This window comes from Oncorhynchus keta, chromosome 7 (genome assembly GCF_023373465.1).
Source record: "Oncorhynchus keta strain PuntledgeMale-10-30-2019 chromosome 7, Oket_V2, whole genome shotgun sequence".
Lineage (NCBI taxonomy): Eukaryota > Metazoa > Chordata > Actinopteri > Salmoniformes > Salmonidae > Oncorhynchus > Oncorhynchus keta.
In genome coordinates, this window is record NC_068427.1 from 50,824,967 (window position 1) to 50,847,138 (window position 22,172).

At 46.1% G+C, this 22,172-nt stretch overlaps 1 protein-coding gene across 1 annotated transcript in view; it reads right to left on the reverse strand.

Moving 5' to 3' along the window:
- Positions 1-707: 707 nt before the first annotated feature.
- The window catches only part of tmem198a (transmembrane protein 198a), a 32,863-nt gene continuing 11,398 nt past the window's right edge, over positions 708-22,172 (reverse strand). The window contains exons 2-6 of the mRNA XM_052523153.1: positions 21,333-21,568; positions 19,166-19,359; positions 17,523-17,668; positions 6,252-6,553; positions 708-1,066 (exon numbers count right to left, since the gene is read on the reverse strand). Coding sequence (XP_052379113.1) covers positions 911-1,066; positions 6,252-6,553; positions 17,523-17,668; positions 19,166-19,359; positions 21,333-21,568 — 1,034 coding nt within the window. The 3' untranslated portion in view covers positions 708-910. The remainder of the gene's footprint in view (positions 1,067-6,251; positions 6,554-17,522; positions 17,669-19,165; positions 19,360-21,332; positions 21,569-22,172) is intronic.

Here is a 22,172-nt window from a genome sequence, read left to right on the forward strand (position 1 = left end):
GGAGGAGCAGGGGGAGAGGAGGGGAGAGGAGAGAAGAAGGGGGAGAGGAGGGGAGAGGAGGGGAGAAGGGGGGAGGGGGAGAAGGGGGAGAGGAGAAGGGGGAGAGGAGGGGGAGAGGAGAAGGGGGGAGGGGAGGGGAGAAGGGGGAGAGGAGGAGGGAGAGGAGAAGGGGGGGGGGGGGGAGAAGGAGAAGGGGGAGAGGAGGTGAGAGGAGAGGAGAAGGGAGAGGGGAGAAATAGCGAGTGATTTCTACTCCATCTCCCCCACAAGGCCAGTAAAGGCAACATCGAAGCCAAAGCAGGTTTCTTTGAACAATACAGTAGATTTAAAGGTAACATCTCTTAGCCATGTTGAAGATGAGCAGATTAAAAGAGACTTAGTGCAGGGCTAATAATGGACTGTGGGCAGTAGACACACACACACAGACACAGTACAATGCTATTAGACACACAACACATCAACACTAGCCCACATATCACACAGTAGGAGAAAAAATAAACGGTATCTCAACTGTTCAACCTTGACATATTTCCAGGGAAGTTGATGTCTTACTGGTAAATGTTAAAATGTCCTTCCACACCTTTAAGACCCAAAAATAAATGTCTTTTAAGAGCTGAGACGAAGGGAACCACAGCAGGGTCTATATGTTCCACAGACTAAAGGACGGAATGGAAGACATCAAAAAGCCTTTCATTTCTATACCCCCAGAATAAGTCAGTCCAGGGTTCAAAGGTCAATCTCAGTCTGACGGGTGACATGAACCTTCTAATATCCACCTCAGATTACATTAATACAGAGATTAACATTCAATCTGGACACTGGAGACCTTCACTGGACAAGGAAAAGGACAAACAGTACCACTCCAAACCAGTAGGAGCACTGTCACGGATAATAAAGGTTATTGTCAATGTCAAACTCGTACAGCCGGTCCATTGGGGGCGGTCAGGGGTACTTGGGATCCACAGTCGTAGTCACGGTCAGCCATGTGGTGCCTGGCGATCGGCCTGCTGTGGTGAGGGTAATCCCGTCTGTCCACCTGTCTGTCCCGGAAACTAGCGATGTAACTCTGAGGAGGGAGAGAGAGTGAACGATTACTACAGATGTCCAGAGACGCAAGACACAGACAGTGATGAAGACAGTTGAAGATTATTTTGCAGTGACAATATAGGTCAAATTAAGATCCTGCATCTGTAGTGAGACAGTCATAGAAGTGTTGTGTCCAAAAAGTAGTGCACTACTGTTGACCAGGACACATAGTAGTGCTCTACTGTTGACCAGGACCCATAGTAGTGCTCTACTGTTGACCAGGACACATAGTAGTGCACTACTGTTGACCAGGACACATAGTAGTGCACTACTGTTGACCAGGACACATAGTAGTGCACTACTGTTGACCAGGACCCATAGTAGTGCACTACTGTTGACCAGGACACATAGTAGTGCACTACTGTTGACCAGGACCCATAGTAGTGCACTACTGTTGACCAGGACCCATAGTAGTGCACTACTGTTGACCAGGACCCATAGTGCTCTACTGTTGACCAGGACCCATAGTAGTGCTCTACTGTTGACCAGGACACATAGTAGTGCTCTACTGTTGACCAGGACCCATAGTAGTGCTCTACTGTTGACCAGGACCCATAGTAGTGCTCTACTGTTGACCAGGACACATAGTAGTGCTCTACTGTTGACCAGGACACATAGTAGTGCTCTACTGTTGACCAGGACACATAGTAGTAGTGCATAGTAGTGCACTACTGTTGACCAGGACCCATAGTAGTGCACTACTGTTGACCAGGACCCATAGTAGTGCACTACTGTTGACCAGGACCCATAGTAGTGCACTACTGTTGACCAGGACCCATAGTAGTGCACTACTGTTGACCAGGACCCATAGTAGTGCTCTACTGTTGACCAGGACACATAGTAGTGCACTACTGTTGACCAGGACACATAGTAGTGCTCTACTGTTGACCAGGACCCATAGTAGTGCACTACTGTTGACCAGGACCCATAGTAGTGCTCTACTGTTGACCAGGACCCATAGTAGTGCACTACTGTTGACCAGGACCCATAGTAGTGCACTACTGTTGACCAGGACCCATAGTAGTGCACTACTGTTGACCAGGACCCATAGTAGTGCACTACTGTTGACCAGGACCCATAGTAGTGCACTACTGTTGACCAGGACCCATAGTGCTCTACTGTTGACCAGGACACATAGTAGTGCTCTACTGTTGACCAGGACCCATAGTAGTGCACTACTGTTGACCAGGACACATAGTAGTGCACTACTGTTGACCAGGACCCATAGTAGTGCTCTACTGTTGACCAGGACCCATAGTAGTGCACTACTGTTGACCAGGACCATAGTAGTGCACTACTGTTGACCAGGACCCATAGTAGTGCTCTACTGTTGACCAGGACACATAGTAGTGCACTACTGTTGACCAGGACACATAGTAGTGCTCTACTGTTGACCAGGACCCATAGTAGTGCACTACTGTTGACCAGGACCCAGTAGTGCTCTACTGTTGACCAGGACCCATAGTAGTGCTCTACTGTTGACCAGGACCCATAGTAGTAGTGCACTACTGTTGACCAGGACCCATAGTAGTGCTCTACTGTTGACCAGGACCCATAGTAGTGCTCTACTGTTGACCAGGACCCATAGTAGTGCACTACTGTTGACCAGTAGTGCTCTACTGTTGACCAGGACCCATAGTAGTGCTCTACTGTTGACCAGGACATAGTAGTGCACTACTGTTGACCAGGACACATAGTAGTGCTCTACTGTTGACCAGGACACATAGTAGTGCACTACTGTTGACCAGGACCCATAGTAGTGCTCTACTGTTGACCAGGACCCATAGTAGTGCTCTACTGTTGACCAGGTAGTGCACTACTGTTGACCAGGACCCATAGTAGTGCTCTACTGTTGACCAGGACCCATAGTAGTGCTCTACTGTTGACCAGGACCCATAGTAGTGCACTACTGTTGACCAGGACCCATAGTAGTGCACTACTGTTGACCAGGACCCATAGTAGTGCACTACTGTTGACCAGGACCCATAGTAGTGCACTACTGTTGACCAGGACCCATAGTGCTCTACTGTTGACCAGGACCCATAGTAGTGCACTACTGTTGACCAGGACCCATAGTAGTGCACTACTGTTGACCAGGACCCATAGTAGTGCACTACTGTTGACCAGGACCCATAGTAGTGCACTACTGTTGACCAGGACCCATAGTAGTGCTCTACTGTTGACCAGGACCCATAGTAGTGCTCTACTGTTGACCAGGACCCATAGTAGTGCACTACTGTTGACCAGGACCCATAGTAGTGCACTACTGTTGACCAGGACCCATAGTGCTCTACTGTTGACCAGGACCCATAGTAGTGCTCTACTGTTGACCAGGACACATAGTAGTGCACTACTGTTGACCAGGACACATAGTAGTGCACTACTGTTGACCAGGACCCATAGTAGTGCTCTACTGTTGACCAGGACCCATAGTAGTGCTCTACTGTTGACCAGGACCCATAGTAGTGCTCTACTGTTGACCAGGACCCATAGTAGTGCACTACTGTTGACCAGGACCCATAGTAGTGCTCTACTGTTGACCAGGACCCATAGTAGTGCTCTACTGTTGACCAGGACCCATAGTAGTGCTCTACTGTTGACCAGGACCCATAGTAGTGCACTAATGTTGACCAGGACCCATAGTAGTGCTCTACTGTTGACCAGGACCCATAGTAGTGCACTAATGTTGACCAGGACCCATAGTAGTGCTCTACTGTTGACCAGGACCCATAGTAGTGCTCTACTGTTGACCAGGACCCATAGTAGTGCACTACTGTTGACCAGGACCCATAGTAGTGCTCTACTGTTGACCAGGACCCATAGTAGTGCTCTACTGTTGACCAGGACCCATAGTAGTGCTCTACTGTTGACCAGGACCATAGTAGTGCTCTACTGTTGACCAGGACACATAGTAGTGCACTACTGTTGACCAGGACCCATAGTAGTGCTCTACTGTTGACCAGGACCCATAGTAGTGCTCTACTGTTGACCAGGACACATAGTAGTGCTCTACTGTTGACCAGGACCCATAGTAGTGCACTACTGTTGACCAGGACACATAGTAGTGCTCTACTGTTGACCAGGACCCAGTAGCACTACTGTGACCAGGACCCAAAGTAGTGCACTACTGTTGACCAGGACCCATATAGGGCACTACTGTTGACCAGGACCCAAAGTAGTGCACTACTGTTGACCAGGACCCATAGTAGTGCACTACTGTTGACCAGGACACATAGTAGTGCACTACTGTTGACCAGGACCCATAGTAGTGCTCTACTGTTGACCAGGACCCATAGTAGTGCTCTACTGTTGACCAGGACTGTAGTGACTACTGTTGACCAGGACCCAGTAGTGCTCTACTGTTGACCAGGACCCATAGTGCTCTACTGTTGACCAGGACCCATAGTAGTGCTCTACTGTTGACCAGGACCCATAGTAGTGCACTACTGTTGACCAGGACACATAGTAGTGCACTACTGTTGACCAGGACCCATAGTAGTGCTCTACTGTTGACCAGGACCCATAGTAGTGCACTACTGTTGACCAGGACCCATAGTAGTGCTCTACTGTTGACCAGGACCCATAGTAGTGCACTACTGTTGACCAGGACCCATAGTAGTGCTCTACTGTTGACCAGGACCCATAGTAGTGCACTACTGTTGACCAGGACCCAAAGTAGTGCACTACTGTTGACCAGGACCCATAGTAGTAGGGCACTACTGTTGACCAGGACCCAAAGTAGTGCACTACTGTTGACCAGGACCCATAGTAGTGCACTACTGTTGACCAGGACACATAGTAGTGCTCTACTGTTGACCAGGACCCATAGTAGTGCTCTACTGTTGACCAGGACCCATAGTAGTGCACTACTGTTGACCAGGACCCATAGTAGTGCTCTACTGTTGACCAGGACCCATAGTAGTGCTCTACTGTTGACCAGGACCCATAGTAGTGCTCTACTGTTGACCAGGACCCATAGTAGTGCTCTACTGTTGACCAGGACACATAGTAGTGCACTACTGTTGACCAGGACCCATAGTAGTGCTCTACTGTTGACCAGGACACATAGTAGTGCTCTACTGTTGACCAGGACACATAGTAGTGCTCTACTGTTGACCAGGACCCATAGTAGTGCACTACTGTTGACCAGGACACATAGTAGTGCTCTACTGTTGACCAGGACCCATAGTAGTGCTCTACTGTTGACCAGGACCCATAGTAGTGCACTACTGTTGACCAGGACCCATAGTAGTGCTCTACTGTTGACCAGGACCCATAGTAGTGCACTACTGTTGACCAGGACCCATAGTAGTGCTCTACTGTTGACCAGGACCCATAGTAGTGCACTAATGTTGACCAGGACCCATAGTAGTGCTCTACTGTTGACCAGGACCCATAGTAGTGCACTAATGTTGACCAGGACCCATAGTAGTGCTCTACTGTTGACCAGGACCCATAGTAGTGCTCTACTGTTGACCAGGACCCATAGTAGTGCACTACTGTTGACCAGGACCCATAGTAGTGCTCTACTGTTGACCAGGACCCATAGTAGTGCCTACTGTTGACCAGGACCCATAGTAGTGCTCTACTGTTGACCAGGACCCATAGTAGTGCTCTACTGTTGACCAGGACACATAGTAGTGCACTACTGTTGACCAGGACCCATAGTAGTGCTCTACTGTTGACCAGGACCCATAGTAGTGCTCTACTGTTGACCAGGACACATAGTAGTGCTCTACTGTTGACCAGGACCCATAGTAGTGCTCTACTGTTGACCAGGACCCATAGTAGTGCTCTACTGTTGACCAGGACCCATAGTAGGGCACTACTGTTGACCAGGACCCATAGTAGTGCTCTACTGTTGACCAGGACCCATAGTAGTGCACTACTGTTGACCAGGACCCATAGTAGTGCTCTACTGTTGACCAGGACCCATAGTAGTGCACTAATGTTGACCAGGACCCATAGTAGTGCTCTACTGTTGACCAGGACCCATAGTAGTGCACTAATGTTGACCAGGACCCATAGTAGTGCTCTACTGTTGACCAGGACCCATAGTAGTGCACTAATGTTGACCAGGACCCATAGTAGTGCTAACAATAGCAATAGACGGCGAGGTCAACCATCGTTCAGTGGGACACACTGACAGAGAAAGAGGGTCTTACAGGGGACAGCACGTCCCCATCGAAACGTCGAATGGGGTTTGGTTTCCTGTGGTAGGTGATAGGCTCAGGGAGGAGGGGTTTGTTGGTGGTGGTGGTGGTGGCGGTGGCGGTGGTGGCGGCGGTAGGAGGAGGGTAGGTAGGTGGAGGAGGGCGGTGGTACTGCTGATGCTGGAGCGGCTCCGGCTGCTTCTGCTTTTGTTGCTTCTGTCTCTTCTTCTTCTTCCTCACTTCTTTCTGCATCCTCTCTTCCTTCTGGTGGATCCTCATCAACTGGACCCTCCGCTGCTGTCGACTGAGAACCACTGGAGAGAGAGAGCAGGAGAGGAGAGATAAGAGGGGGAGGGAGAGAGAGCAGGAGAGGAGAGATAAGAGGGGGAGGGAGAGAGAGAAGGAGAGGAGAGAAAAGAGGGGGAGGGAGAGAGAGCAGGAGAGTACGAGAGAAAGAGGGGGAGGGAGAGAGCAGGAGCGGACGGGAGAAAAGAGTGGGAGGGAGAGAGAGGAGAGGACGAGACAAAAGAGGGGGATGGAGAGAGAGCAGGAGAGGACGAGAGAAGAGGGGGAGGGAGAGAGCAGGAGAGCACGGGAGAAAGAGGGGGAGGGAGAGAGAGAAGGAGAGTACGAGAGAAAGAGGGGGAGGGAGAGCAGGAGAGGAGAGATAAGAGGGGGAGGGAGAGAGAGCAGGAGAGTACGAGAGAAAGAGGGGGGGAGAGAGCAGGAGAGCACGGGAGAAAGAGGGGGAGGGAGAGAGAGAAGGAGAGGACGAGAGAAAAGAGGGGGAGGGAGAGAGCAGGAGAGGACGGGAGAAAGAGGGGGAGGGAGAGAGAGAAGGAGAGGACGAGAGAAAAGAGGGGAGGGAGAGAGAGCAGGAGAGGAGGAGAGAAGAGGGGAGGGAGAGAGAGAAGGAGAGGATGAGAGAGAAAGAGGGGGAGGGAGAGAGAGAAGGAGAGGAGAGAAAAGAGGGGGAGGGAGAGAGAGCAGGAGAGGATGAGAGAAAAGAGGGGGAGGAGAGAGAGAAGGAGAGGGAGAAAAGAGGGGAGGGAGAGAGAGCAGGAGAGGACGAGAGAAAGAGGGGAAGGGAGAGAGAGCAGGAGAGGATGAGAGAAAAGAGGGGAGGTAGAGAGAGGGAGAGGAGAGAAAAAGAGGGGAGGGAGAGAGAGCAGGAGAGGACGAGAGAAAAGAGGGGAAGGGAGAGAGAAGGAGAGGAGAGAACAGAGGGGAGGGAGAGAGAGCAGGAGAGGATGAGAGAAAAGAGGGGAGGGAGAGAGAGAAGGAGAGGAGAGAAAAGAGGGGGAGGGAGAGAGAGCAGGAGAGGACAAGAGAAAAGAGGGGGAGGGAGAGAGAGCAGGAGAGGACGAGAGAAAAAGGGGAAGGGAGAGAGAAGGAGAGGAGAGAGAACAGAGGGGGGAGAGAGAGCAGGAGAGGATGAGAGAAAAGAGGGGGAGGGAGAGAGAGAAGGAGAGGAGAGAAAAGAGGGGGAGGGAGAGAGAGCAGGAGAGGACAAGAGAAAAGAGGGGAAGGGAGAGAGAAGGATAGGAGAGAACAGAGGGGAGGGAGAGAGAGCAGGAGAGGATGAGAGAAAGAGGGGGAGGGAGAGAGAAGGGAGAGAACAGAGGGGGGAGGGAGAGAGAGCAGGAGAGGAGAGAACAGAGGGGAGGGAGAGAGAAGGAGAGAACAGAGGGGGAGGGAGAGAGAAGGAGAGAACAGAGGGGGAGGGAGAGAGAGCAGGAGAGGATGAGAAAAGAGGGGGAGGGAGAGAGAAGGAGAGAACAGAGGGGAGGGAGAGAGAGCAGGAGAGGAGAGAACAGAGGGGGAGGGAGAGAGAAGGAGAGAAAAGAGGGGAAGGGAGAGAGAAGGAGAGAACAGAGGGGAGGGAGAGAGAGCAGGAGAGGATGAGAGAAAAGGGGGAGGAATAGAAGGAGAGAACAGAGAGGGGAGGGAGAGAGAGCAGGAGAGGAGAGAACAGAGGGGAGGAGAGAGAGAGCAGGAGAGGATGAGAGAAAGAGGGGGAGGGAAATAGATAGAGTGAGAGTGGAGAGGGGAGACAGAGTGAGGGAGAGAGAGCGACAGTAGGACAGGATAAGAGACAATGAGAAACAAAACAGCGGGAGAAAGAGAAATAGAGAGAACAAGTTCCAAACATTGTCATCAAACATGCCCTATTTCAAACAACTACACTCACAAAGATAATCCTAAAGTGTGTTAACACACTTCCCTATGCAGGCAGCTGGACTAATAACACTGTTTCCTGTTCATTACCAGCAGCAAATCAAATCAAATTTTATTTGTCACATACAGATGGTTAGCAGATGTTAATGCGAGTGTAGCGAAATGCTTGTGCTTCTAGTTCCGACAATGCAGTAATAACCAACAAATAATCTAACTAACAATTCCAAAACTGTGTCTTATACACAGTGTAAGGGGATAAAGAATATGTACATAAAGATATATGAATGAGTGATGGTACAGAGCGGCATAGGCAAGATACAGTAGATGGTATTGAGTACAGTATATACATATGAGATGAGTATGTAAACAAAGTGGCATAGTTAAAGTGGCTAGTGATACATGTATTTCGTAAGGATGCAGTCGATGATATAGAGTACAGTATATACGTATGCATATGAGATTAATAATGTAGGGTATGTAACATTATATTAGGTAGCATTGTTTAAAGTGGCTAGTGATATATTTTACATCATTTCCCATCAATTCCCATTATTAAAGTGGCTGGAGTTGAGTCAGTGTCTGTGTGTTGGCAGCAGCCACTCAATGTTCATGGTGGCTGTTTAACAGTCTGATGGCCTTGAGATAGAAGCTGTTTTTCAGTCTCTCCGTCCCAGCTTTGATGCACCTGTACTGACCTCGCCTTCTGGATGATAGCGGGGTGAACAGGCAGTGGCTCGGGTGGTTGTTGTCCTGGAGGGCAGGTAGTTTGCCCCCGGTAATGCGTTGTGCAGACCTCACTACCCTCTAGAGAGCCTTACGGTTGTGGGTGGAGCAGTTGCCGTATCAGGCGGTGATACAGCCCGCCAGGATGCTCTCGATTGTGCATCTGTAGAAGTTTGTGAGTGCTTTTGGTGACAAGCCGAATTTCTTCAGCCTCCTGAGGTTGAAGAGGCGCTGCTGCGCCTTCTTCACAATGCTGTCTGTGTGAGTGGACCAATTCAGTTTGTCTGTGATGTGTATGCCGAGGAACTTAAAACTTACTACCCTCTCCACTACTGTTCCATCAATGTGGATAGGGGGGTGTTCCCTCTGCTGTTTCCTGAAGTCCACAATCATCTCCTTAGTTTTGTTGACGTTGAGTGTGAGGTTATTTTCCTGACACCACACTCCGAGGGCCTTCACCTCCTCCCTGTAGGCCGTCTCGTCGTTGTTGGTAATCAAGCCTACCACTGTTGTGTCGTCCGCAAACTTGATGATTGAGTTGGAGGCGTGCGTGGCCACGCAGTCGCGGGTGAACAGGGAGTGCAGGAGAGGGCTCAGAACGCACCCTTATGGGGCCCCAGTGTTGAGGATCAGCGGGGTGGAGATGTTGTTGCCTACCCTCACCACCTGTGGGCAGCCCGTCAGGAAGTCCAGTACCCAGTTGCACAGGGCGGGGTCGAGACCCAGGGTCTCGAGCTTGATGACGAGCTTGGAGGGTACTATGGTGTTGAATACCGAGCTGTAGACGATGAACATCATTCTCACATAGGTATTCCTCTTGTCCAGATGGGTTAGGGCAGTGTGCAGTGTGGTTGAGATTGCATCGTCTGTGGACCTATTTGGGCGGTAAGCAAATTGGTGTGGGTCTAGGGTGTCAGGTAGGGTGGAGGTGAGATGGTCCTTGACTAGTCTCTCAAAGCACTTCATGATGACGGAAGTGAGTGCTCAGGGGCGGTAGTCGTTTAGCTCAGTTACCTTAGCTTTCTTGGGAACAGGAACAATGGTGGCCCTCTTGAAGCATGTGGGAACAGCAGACTGGTATAGGGATTGATTGAATATGTCCGTAAACACACCGGCCAGCTGGTCTGCGCATGCTCTGAGGCGCGGCTGGGGATGCCGTCTGGGCCTGCAGCCTTGCGAGGGTTAACAAGTTTAAATGTCTTACTCACCTCGGCTGCAGTGAAGGAGAGTCCGCATGTTTTCGTTGCAGGCCGTGTCAGTGGCACTGTATTGTCCTCAAAGCAGGCAAAAAGTTAGTCTGCCTGGGAACAAGACATCCTGGTCCGTGACTGGGCTGGTTTTCTTCTTGTAGTCCGTGATTGACTGTAGACCCTGCCACATACCTCTTGTGTCTGAGTCGTTGAATTCTGTAGCGCAGTTGGTAGAGCATGGCGCTTGTAACGCCAGGGTAGTGGGTTCGACCCCGGGACCACCCATACGTAGAATGTCTGCTAAATGGCATATATATTAGATTCTACTTTGTCTCTATACTGACGCTTAGCTTGTTTAATAGCCTTGCGGAGGGAATAGCTGCACTGTTTGTATTCGGTCATGTTACCTTGCTCTGATTAAAAGCAGTGGTTCGCGCTTTCAGTTTCACGCGAATGCTGCCATCAATTCACGGTTTCTGGTTAGGGAATGTTTTAATCATTGCTATGGGAACGACATCTTCAACGCACGTTCTAATGGGCTCGCACACCGAATCAGCGTATTCGTCAATGTTGTTATCTGACGCAATACGAAACATATCCCAGTCCACGTGATGGAAGCAGTCTTGGAGTGTGGAGTCAGATTGGTCGGACCAGCGTTGGACAGACCTCAGCGTGGGAGCCTCTTGTTTTAGTTTCTGTCTGTAGGCAGGGATCAACAAAATGGAGTCGTGGTCAGCTTTTCCGAAAGGGGGGCGGGGCAGGGCCTTATATGCGTCGCGGAAGTTAGAGTAACAATGATCCAATGTTTTCCCACCCCTGGTTGCGCAATCGATATGCTGATAAAATTTAGGGAGTCTTGTTTTCAGATTAGCCTTGTTAAAATCCTCAGCTACAATGAATGCAGCCTCCGGATAAATGGATTCCAGTTTGCAAAGAGTCAAATAAAGTTTGTTCAGAGCCATCGATGTGTCTGCTTGGGGGGGGGGAAATATTGACGGCTGTGATTATAATCGAAGAGAATTCTCTTGGTAGATAATGCGGTCGACATTTGATTGTGAGGAATTCTAAATCAAGTGAACAGAAGGATTTGAGTTCCTGTATGTTTCTTTCATCACACCATGTCTCCATAAGGCATACGCCCCCGCCCCTCTTCTTACCAGAAAGATGTTTGTTTCTGTCGGCGCGATGCGTGGAGAAACCCGCTGGCTGCACCGCCTCCGATAGCGTCTCTCCAGTGAGCCATGTTTCCGTGAAGCAAAGAACGTTACAGTCTCTGATGTCCCTCTGGAATGCTACCCTTGCTCGGATTTCATCAACCTTGTTGTCAAGAGACTGGACATTGGCGAGAAGAATGCTAGGGAGTGGTGCACGATGTGCCCGTCTCCAGAGTCTGACCAGAAGACCGCCTCGTTTCCCTCTTTTACGGAGTCGTTTTTTTGGGTCGCCGCATGGGATCCATTCAGTTGTCCTGGTTGAAAGGCAGAACACAGGATCCGCGTCGCGAAAATCATATTCTTGGTCGTACTGATGGTGAGTTGACGCTGATCTTATATTCAGTAGTTCTTCTCGACTGTATGTAATGAAACCTAAGATGACCTGGGGTACTAATGTAAGAAATAACATGTAAAAAAAACAAAAAACTGCATAGTTTCCTAGGAACGCGAAGCGAGGCGGCCATCTCTGCGGCGCCGGAAGTTCAGCAGGACAAATAATACTGTTTCCTGTTCATTACCAGTAGCAGGACAAATAATACTGTTTCCTGTTCATTACCAGCAGCAGGACTAATAACACTGTTTCCTGTTCATTACCAGTAGCAGGACTAATAATACTGTTTCCTGTTCATATGTACATATTCTTACTAATTCCTTTGCACTTGTGTGTATAAGGTAGTTGTTGTGATATTGTTAGGTTAGATTACTTGTTAGATATTACTGCATGGTCGGAACTGGAAGCACAAGCATTTCACTACACTCACTTTAACATTAGCTAACCATGTGTATGTGACCAATAAAATTTTATTTGATTTAATTTAATAATACTGTTCCCTGTTCATTACCAGCAGCAGTGGCAGGATAATTTGTGTCACACTTGGGGATCTCTCTTTTTTGTGTGCTTAGACAGCATCTGTCAGAGAGGTAGAGGCAACATCTGTTAGCGTATCCACTTAATGGATTTTCCCTCCTGCCCTTCCTCGCCCCTCTCTCTGCATCTCGTTGCTTCTCACAGCCCCTGCATCCTCTCCCTGCCCCCTCTCCCTGCCCCTGCATCCTCTCCCTGCCCCCTCTCCCTGCCCCTGCACCCTCTCCCTGCCCCCTCTCCCTGCCCCCTTTCCCTCATCACTGCCCCCTCCCCCTGCCCCTGCATCCTCTCCCTGCCCCCTCTCCCTGCCCCTGCACCCTCTCCCTGCCCCTTCTCCCTCATCACTGCCCCCTCTCCCTGCCCCTGCATCCTCTCCCTGCCCCCTCTCCCTGCCCCCTCTCCCTCATCACTTCCCCCTCTCCCTGCCCCTGCATCCTCTCCCTGCCCCTTCTTGTCCTCCTCATTGCCCCCTACCCTCTCTCTACCCCTACCCTCTCTCTACCCCCTACCCTCTCTCTACCCCCTACCCTCTCTCTGCCCCCTACCCTCTCTCTACCCCCTACCCTCTCTCTACCCCCTGCCCTCTCTCTGCCCCCTACCCTCTCTCTGCCCCCTACCCTCTCTCTACCCCCTACCCTCTCTCTGCCCCCTACCCTCTCTCTGCCCCCTACCCTCTCTCTACCCCCTACCCTCTCTCTACCCCATACCCTCTCTCTGCCCCCTACCCTCTCTTGTCCTCCACCCTGCCTCCCGTCATCCTCTCCCTGCCTCCACTCACCCTCTCACCTCTCTCTCCCCCTCCGTCTTCCTATCCCCTGACACCCTTCAAGCTCAGTAATCAACATCTTTTAACCCAGGGGGACAAGGGAGCAAGGGTAGAAGGGGGGGACCATGTTACCAGGCTGTTACTATGACAACCACCGGATCAGAACCACACCACCTCCAAAGCTTCTTTCCCTCCCTGGTTTGCTTTTGATCACAAGCCATCACATTTTCACAGCTTTATCACATTAGATGTGTGACTTTTTGTCAATGCATCATTATATGGTAAAAAAATCTAATAAAACTGTGGTTCTCGGAAACCACTGATTCTGTGGTGGTATATAGACTACCTCCTACCACACTATAGGCCGGGTAGAACCTGATGAAAGGGATATTTCTTAAATGTTAATCATCATATTCATCACTTCCAGCACCACCCCAAACATCAACATACACTATGTGACCAAAAGTATGTGGACGCCGGCATTTTTTATTTTATTTTTTATTTCACCTTTATTTAACCAGGTAGGCTAGTTGAGAACAAGTTCTCATTTGCAACTGCGACCTGGCCAAGATAAAGCATAGCAGTGTGAACAGACAACACAGAGTTACACATGGAGTAAACAATTAGCAAGTCAATAACACAGTAGAAAAAATGTGCAGTCTATATACAATGTGTGCAAAAGGCATGAGGAGGTAGGCGAATAAAACAATTTTGCAGATTAACACTGGAGTGATAAATGATCAGATGGGCATGTACAGGTAGAGATATTGGTGTGCAAAAGAGCAGAAAAGTAAATAAATAAAAACAGTATAAAAACAGTATGGGAATGAGGTAGGTGAAAAAGGGTGAGCTATTTACCTATAGACTATGTACAGCTGCAGCGATCGGTTAGCTGCTCAGCTAGCTGATGTTTGAAGTTGGTGAGGGAGATAAAAGTCTCCAACTTCAGCGATTTTTGCAATTCGTTCCAGTCACAGGCAGCAGAGTACTGGAACGAAAGGCGGCCAAATGAGGTGTTGGCTTTAGGGATGATCAGTGAGATACACCTGCTGGAGCGCGGATGGGTGTTGCCATCGTGACCAGTGAACTGAGATAAGGCGGAGCTTTACCTAGCATGGACTTGTAGATGACCTGGAGCCAGTGGGTCTGGCGACGAATATGTAGTGAGGGCCAGCCGACTAGAGCATACAAGTCGCAGTGGTGGGTGGTATAAGGTGCTTTAGTGACAAAACGGATGGCACTGTGATAGACTGCATCCAGTTTGCTGAGTAGAGTGTTGGAAGCCATTTTGTAGATGACATCGCCGAAGTCGAGGATCGGTAGGATAGTCAGTTTTACTAGGGTAAGCTTGGCAGCGTGAGTGAAGGAGGCTTTGTTGCGGAATAGAAAGCCGACTCTGGATTTGATTTTTGATTGGAGATGTTTGATGTGAGTCTGGAAGGAGAGTTTGCAGTCTAGCCAGACACCTAGGTACTTATAGATGTCCACATATTCAAGGTTGGAACCATCCAGGGTGGTGATGCTAGTCGGGCATGCGGGTGCAGGCAGCGATCGGTTGAAAAGCATGCATTTGGTTTTACTCGCGTTTAAGAGCAGTTGGAGGCCACGGAAGGAGTGCTGTATGGCATTGAAGCTCGTTTGGAGGTTTGATAGCACAGTGTCCAATGACGGGCCGAAAGTATATAGAATGGTGTCGTCTGCGTAGAGGTGGATCAGGGAATCGCCCGCAGCAAGAGCAACATCATTGATATATACAGAGAAAAGAGTCGGCCCGAGAATTGAACCCTGTGGCACCCCATAGAGACTGCCAGAGGACCGGACAGTATGCCCTCTGATTTGACACACTGAACTCTGTCTGCAAAGTAATTGGTGAACCAGGCAAGGCAGTCATCCGAAAAACCGAGGCTGTTGAGTCTGCCGATAAGAATTTGGTGATTGACAGAGTCGAAAGCCTTGGCGAGGTCGATGAAGACGGCTGCACAGTACTGTCTTTTATCGATGGCGGTTATGATATCATTTAGTACCTTGAGTGTGGCTGAGGTGCACCCGTGACCGGCTCGGAAACCAGATTGCACAGCGGAGAAGGTACGGTGGGATTCGAGATGGTCAGTGACCTGTTTGTTGACTTGGCTTTCGAAGACCTTAGATAGGCAGGGCAGGATGGATATGGATGGACAAACATCTCTCTCTCAAAAATCATGGTCATTAATATGGAGCCTCCACTCTTCTGGGAAGGCTTTCCACTAGATGTTGGAACATTGCTGCTATAACAGCCTCCACTCTTCTGGAAAGGCTTTCCACTAGATGTTGGAACATTGCTGCTATAACAGCCTCCACTCTTCTGGGAAGGCTTTCCACTCTGATGAAGGAACATTGCTGCTATAACAGCCTCCACTCTTCTGGGAAGGCTTTCCACTAGATGTTGGGACATTGCTGCTATAACAGCCTCTGGGAATGCTTTCTTCTGGGAATGCTTTCCACTAGATGTTGGAACATTGCTGCTATAACAGCCTCCACTCTTCTGGAAAGGCTTTCCACTAGATGTTGGAACATTGCTGCTATAACAGCCTCCACTCTTCTGGGAAGGCTTTCCACTAGATGAAAGAACATTGCTGCTATAACAGCCTCCACTCTTCTGGGAAGGCTTTCCACTAGATGAAAGAACATTGCTGCTATAACAGCCTCCACTCTTCTGGGAAGGCTTTCCACTAGATGCTGGAACATTGCTGCAGGGATTTCCTTCCATTCAGCAACAAGAGCATTAGTGAGGTTGGGCACTGATGTTGGGAGATTAAGCCTGGCTCGCAGTCGGCATTCCAATTCATCCCAAAGGTGTTCGATGGGGTTGAGATTAGGGCTCTGTGCAGGCCAGTTAAGTTCTTCCACACCGACCTCGACAAACCATTTCTGTATGGACCTCGCTTTGAGCACGGGTGCATTGTCATGCTGAAACAGGAAAGGGCCTTCCCCAAACTGTTGCCACAAATTTGGGAGCACAGAATCGTCTAGAATGTCATGGTATGATGTAGTGTTCAGATTTCACTTCACTGGAACTAAGGGGCCTAGCGCGAACCATAAAAAACAACACCAGACCATTATTCCTCCTCCACCAAACTTTACAGTTGGCACTATGCATACGGGCAGGTAGCGTTACCCTGGCATCCACCAAACTCAGATTCGTCTGTCAGACTGCCAGATAATGAAGAGTGATTCATCACTCCAGAGAACACATTTCCACTGCTCCAGAGTCCAGTGGCGACGAGCTTTACACCACTCCAGCCAATGCTTGGCATTGCGCATGGTGATCTTAGGCTTGTGTGCGTCTGCTCGGAACATGGAAACCCATTTTATGAAGCTCCTGACTAACAGTTCTTGTGCTGACGTTGTTTCCAGAGGCAGTTTGGAACTCGGTAGTGAGTTTTGCAACCGAGGACAGATGATTTTTAAGGGCCACGCGCTTCAGCACTCGAGGGTCCCGTTCTGTGATCTTGTGCGGCCTACCACTTCATGGCTGAGCCGTTTTTGCTCCTAGACGTTTCCACTTCACAATAACAGCTCTAGCTGGACAGAAATTTGCCAAACTGACTTGTTGGAAAGGTGGCATCCTATGACGGTGTCACGTTGAAAGTCAATGAGCTATTCAGAAAGTCCATTCTACTGCCAATGTTTGTCTGTGGAGATTGCATGGCTGTGTGCTCGATTTTATACAACTGTCAGCAATGGGTGTGGCTGAAATAGCCAAATCCACTTATTTAAAGTGGAGTACACATGCTTTTGTATATAGTGTATTAGCGTATGTGAAAATGGGGCATGTCTATGTTTTGAAGTAAAAAAGTTAGATGAAGATAAGTGGTTAAAAATCACACAATGAAAAGCTCATCATGCTCGATCTTTTTAAATTACAAAACCAAAGAAATCTACAAAATGGCACCATTTTCACATATGTTGATGTTGGGGTGGTGCTGGAGAGGATAATTTTTTTAATTTTTAATTTATTTTATTTTACTAGGCAAGTCAGTTAAGAACAAATTCTTATTTTCAATGACGGCCTAGGAACAGTGGGTTAACTGCCTGTTGAGGGGCAGAACGACAGATTTTGTACCTTGTCAGCTCGGGGATTTGAATTTACAACCTTTCAGTTACTAGTCCAACGCTCTAACCACTAGGCTACCCTGCCGTCCCTTTCAGCCTTGTCCTGGGCCCTTTTCTTTTATTGTCTTGGACTAGGCTTAATCATGTCTTGGACGACATTCAAACTTGACATGACAATGACCACAGGAGCTGGTGTGTGAGTATCCCTCTGTTAGGTTTAGGATTAAAGGGTTAACGGTTAGGGTTCAGACGTACCCTCAGTGTGTGAGTATCCCTCGGCGGTGACCTTCCATTGGATGAGGACCCCCAGCAATGCCAGTACAGGCCACACCCCCATGATGACCCAGGTGAACCAGCAGACAGGACGGGGTGGAGCCACCTTGATCCTCTCAAATATGTATCTGCAATATATAATATAATATGTAAAATATAATATGTAACAGCAATATATAATCTGTATATGTAAAATATAATATGTAAAATATTATATGTAAAATATGATATGTAAAATATAATATGTAATATGTAATATATAATATGTAGAATATAATATGTAAAATATAATCTGTAAAATATAATATGTAATATGTAATATATAATATGTAATATGTAATATATAATATGTAATATATAATATATAATATGTAATATGTAATATATAATATATAATATGTAATATATAATATATAATATGTAATATATAATATGTAATATATAATATGTAATATGTAATATATAATATGTAATATGTAATATATAATATGTAATATGTAAAATATAATATGTAATATGTAAAATATAATATATAATATGTAATATATAATATGTAATATGTAAAATATAATATGTAATATGTAAAATATAATATATAATATGTAATATATAATATGTAACATGTAATATATAATATGTAATATGTAATATATAATATGTAATATGTAATATATAATATGTAATATGTAATATATAATATGTAAAATATCATATGTAACAGCAATATATAATATGTAATATATAATATGTAATATATAATATATAATATGTAATATATAATATGTAATATATAATATATAATATATAATATGTAATATGTAATATATAATATATAATATGTAATATGTAATATATAATATGTAATATGTAATATATAATATATAATATGTAATATATAATATATAATATGTAATATATAATATGTAATATGTAATATATAATATGTAATATGTAATATATAATATGTAATATGTAATATGTAAAATATAATATGTAATATATAATATGTAATATGTAATATGTAATATATAATATGTAATATATAATATATAATATATAATATGTAATATATAATATGTAATATATAATATGTAATATGTAATATATAATATGTATATATAATATGTAATATATAATATGTAATATGTAATATGTAATATATAATATGTAATATATAATATGTAATATATAATATAATATGTAATATGTAATATATCATATAATATGTAATATATAATATGTCAAATATAATATGTAATATGTAATATGTAATATATAATATGTAATATATAATATGTAATATATAATATGTAATATGTAATATGTAATATATAATATGTAATATATAATATGTAATATATAATATAATATGTAATATGTAATATATCATATAATATGTAATATATAATATGTCAAATATAATATGTAATATGTAATATGTCATATATATTATGTATCAGTAATATATCATATCATATGTAATATATAATATATTGTACTATTGTACTATTGTAAAGTGACTATTCTACTGGATGTCATAAGGTGAATGCACCAATTTGTAAGTCGCTCTGGATAAGAGCGTCTGCTAAATGACTTAAATGTAAATGTAAATGTCTTTAATATACCTGACGAGGGCAAACAGTTCAATGAAGTAGTCCACAGTGACGGTGATGACAGCCGAGCCGAACACAGCGGTGGAGAGGGTGGTGAAGAAGCGCTGCCATTGGAGGGTGAGGACGGCGAACAGCATGCCCGACCCCAGCAACACCCCCAGGGGCACCCACACCGTCCGCGGGTGGTGGAACTCCTCCATTACCACCTGAATGGGGATTCAATCAACCAATCAACCAAACAACCAATCAAATGAACCGTATTATACGAGGGTGAGGACGGCGAACAGCATGCCCGACCCCAGCAACACCCCCAGGGGCACCCACACCGTCCGCGGGTGGTGGAACTCCTCCATTACCACCTGAATGGGGATTCAATCAACCAATCAACCAAACAACCAATCAAATGAACCGTATTATACGAGGGTGAGGACGGCGAACAGCATGCCCGACCCCAGCAACACCCCCAGGGGCACCCACACCGTCCGCGGGTGGTGGAACTCCTCCATTACCACCTGAATGGAGAGCTTTCTGTTAAGTTGAGTTTATTCAGATAGCCAATAGTACATCAGGAAAACATTTATTGGTTTGATAGCGCAAGCTCAGACAGTGCAATCTCCCAGCTACTATAGGGTCCTTCTGTAGCACAGTTGGTAGAGCATGGCGCTTGTAACGCCAGGATAGTGGGTTCGATTCCCGGGACCACCCATACGTAGAATGTATGCACACATGACTGTAAGTCGCTTTGGATAAAAGCGTCTGCTAAATGGCATATATTATTATCTAATCAACCTAACATTGACATTATCCCACTACTTTGCTGGCTAGCCTCTATTGGCTTAAAATGCCAAACCTAAAATAATATCTGACTATTCATTTCCAGCAATATTGCACTGTCGGTCTGGTGCGCCCGTTTGCTACACACTATGTGTGTAGCCAGTTGATGTCATAACCGTCTTGTGGGTTGACAGAAATACTTCCCCCAAAACCTTCTCAGTTGGTAGAGCATGGCGCTTTGTAGACGTATATCAGGGAAGTGGGATATGATTCCGGGATCCCATACTAGAATGTATGCACACATGACTGTAAGTCAGCAGCATAAAAACCTGCTAAATGGCATATATTATTATTATATTATTATTAAATGTTAACTGCAAAGTAGGCTTACCTGGTAGAAGTATATCATGAGGAAGCATATCATGATATGTATATGTAATCATTTCTATCTATTATTTATTATTTGCAAACTTGCCATGAAATGAGCAGCAGCAGTACAGAACCACCGCTAGAAGACATTAGACATTCCTCACTCGCTAGAAGACATTAGACATTCCTCACTCGCTAGAAGACATTAGACATTCCTCACTCGCTAGAAGACCTTAGACATTCCTCACTCGCTAGAAGACATTAGACATTCCTCACTCGCTAGAAGACATTAGACATTCCTCACTCGCTAGAAGACATTAGACATTCCTCACTCGCTAGAAGACATTAGACATTCCTCACTCGCTAGAAGACATTAGACATTCCTCACTCGCTAGAAGACATTAGACATTCCTCACTCGCTAGAAGACATTAGACATTCCTCACTCGCTAGAAGACATTAGACATTCCTCACTCGCTAGAAGACATTAGACATTCCTCACTCGCTAGAAGACATTAGACGTTCCTCACTCGCTAGAAGACATTAGACATTCCTCACTCGCTAGAAGACATTAGACATTCCTCACTCGCTAGAAGACATTCCTCACTCGCTAGAAGACATTAGACATTCCTCACTCGCTAGAAGACATTAGACATTCCTCACTCGCTAGAAGACATTAGACATTCCTCACTCACTAGAAGACATTAGACATTCCTCACTCGCTAGATGCGCACATTAGACATTCCTCACTCGCTAGAAGACATTAGACATTCCTCACTCGCTAGAAGACATTAGACATTCCTCACTCGCTAGAAGACATTAGACGTTCCTCACTCGCTAGAAGACATTAGACATTCCTCACTCACTAGAATAGCACATTAGACGTTCCTCACTCCCTAGATGTGCAACTAAAGGGGAATTAAGTTAAAAAATAAACGTGTTAATTTTCTCCCAGACTTAAACAAAACACACACACAACAAACACACAACTGCCCCCCCCCACACACACACAGATAAAGACTGTATTCTCTTATTTACCAGTGAGGCGATGCCCAGCAGTAGTCCCAGCAGTAGCCCCACCATGTATAGTCCAACAGAGCGCACCAGCATGGTGACCAGGCCACAGAGGGTACCGATGCCCAGGCCGATGCCCACCGAGGCCTCCACACTCAGCTGGGTGTCCAGGACACGCTCCTTATAGCACAGCAGAAAGATGATGACGGAGCCAAACATCAAGCCTGTTAGGAACATCACCGCCTTGAAACAACGGTAACCTGGAGAGGACAAGAGGAGAGAGAGAGAGACAGGTTAAAGCATGAGAATTGGAGAGAGAGAGAGAGACAGGTTAAAGAGGAGAGGAGAGGAGAGGAGAGGAGAGGAGAGGAGAGGAGAGGAGAGGAGAGATGGGTTAGAGTCTGAAGGGCAGACAGACAGGAGAGAAGTTAGAGCCTGAAGGACAGACAGACATGTTAGAGTCTGAAGGACAGACAGACAGACAGACAGACAGACAGACAGACAGACAGACAGACAGACAGACAGACAGACAGACAGACAGACAGACAGACAAGTTATATAAAATTACATTTACATTTACATTTAAGTCATTTAGCAGACGCTCTTATCCAGAGCGACTTACAAATGCATGTATTTGTCTACATGTGTTTTTGCCATGCTTATTCTATTACACCTTAATACATACTTTTAAATTACATTATGTGAGCTAGACATAATATATATATATATATATATATATACATATATTATTTCTAAAAACATTTTTCTTACAACATTTGTAAAGTGCTAATGTTATTGTAACCACTACAATAAAATAAAAAATACTTTAAAAAACATGTAATTTTGTCCTTGAACCATTTAAAA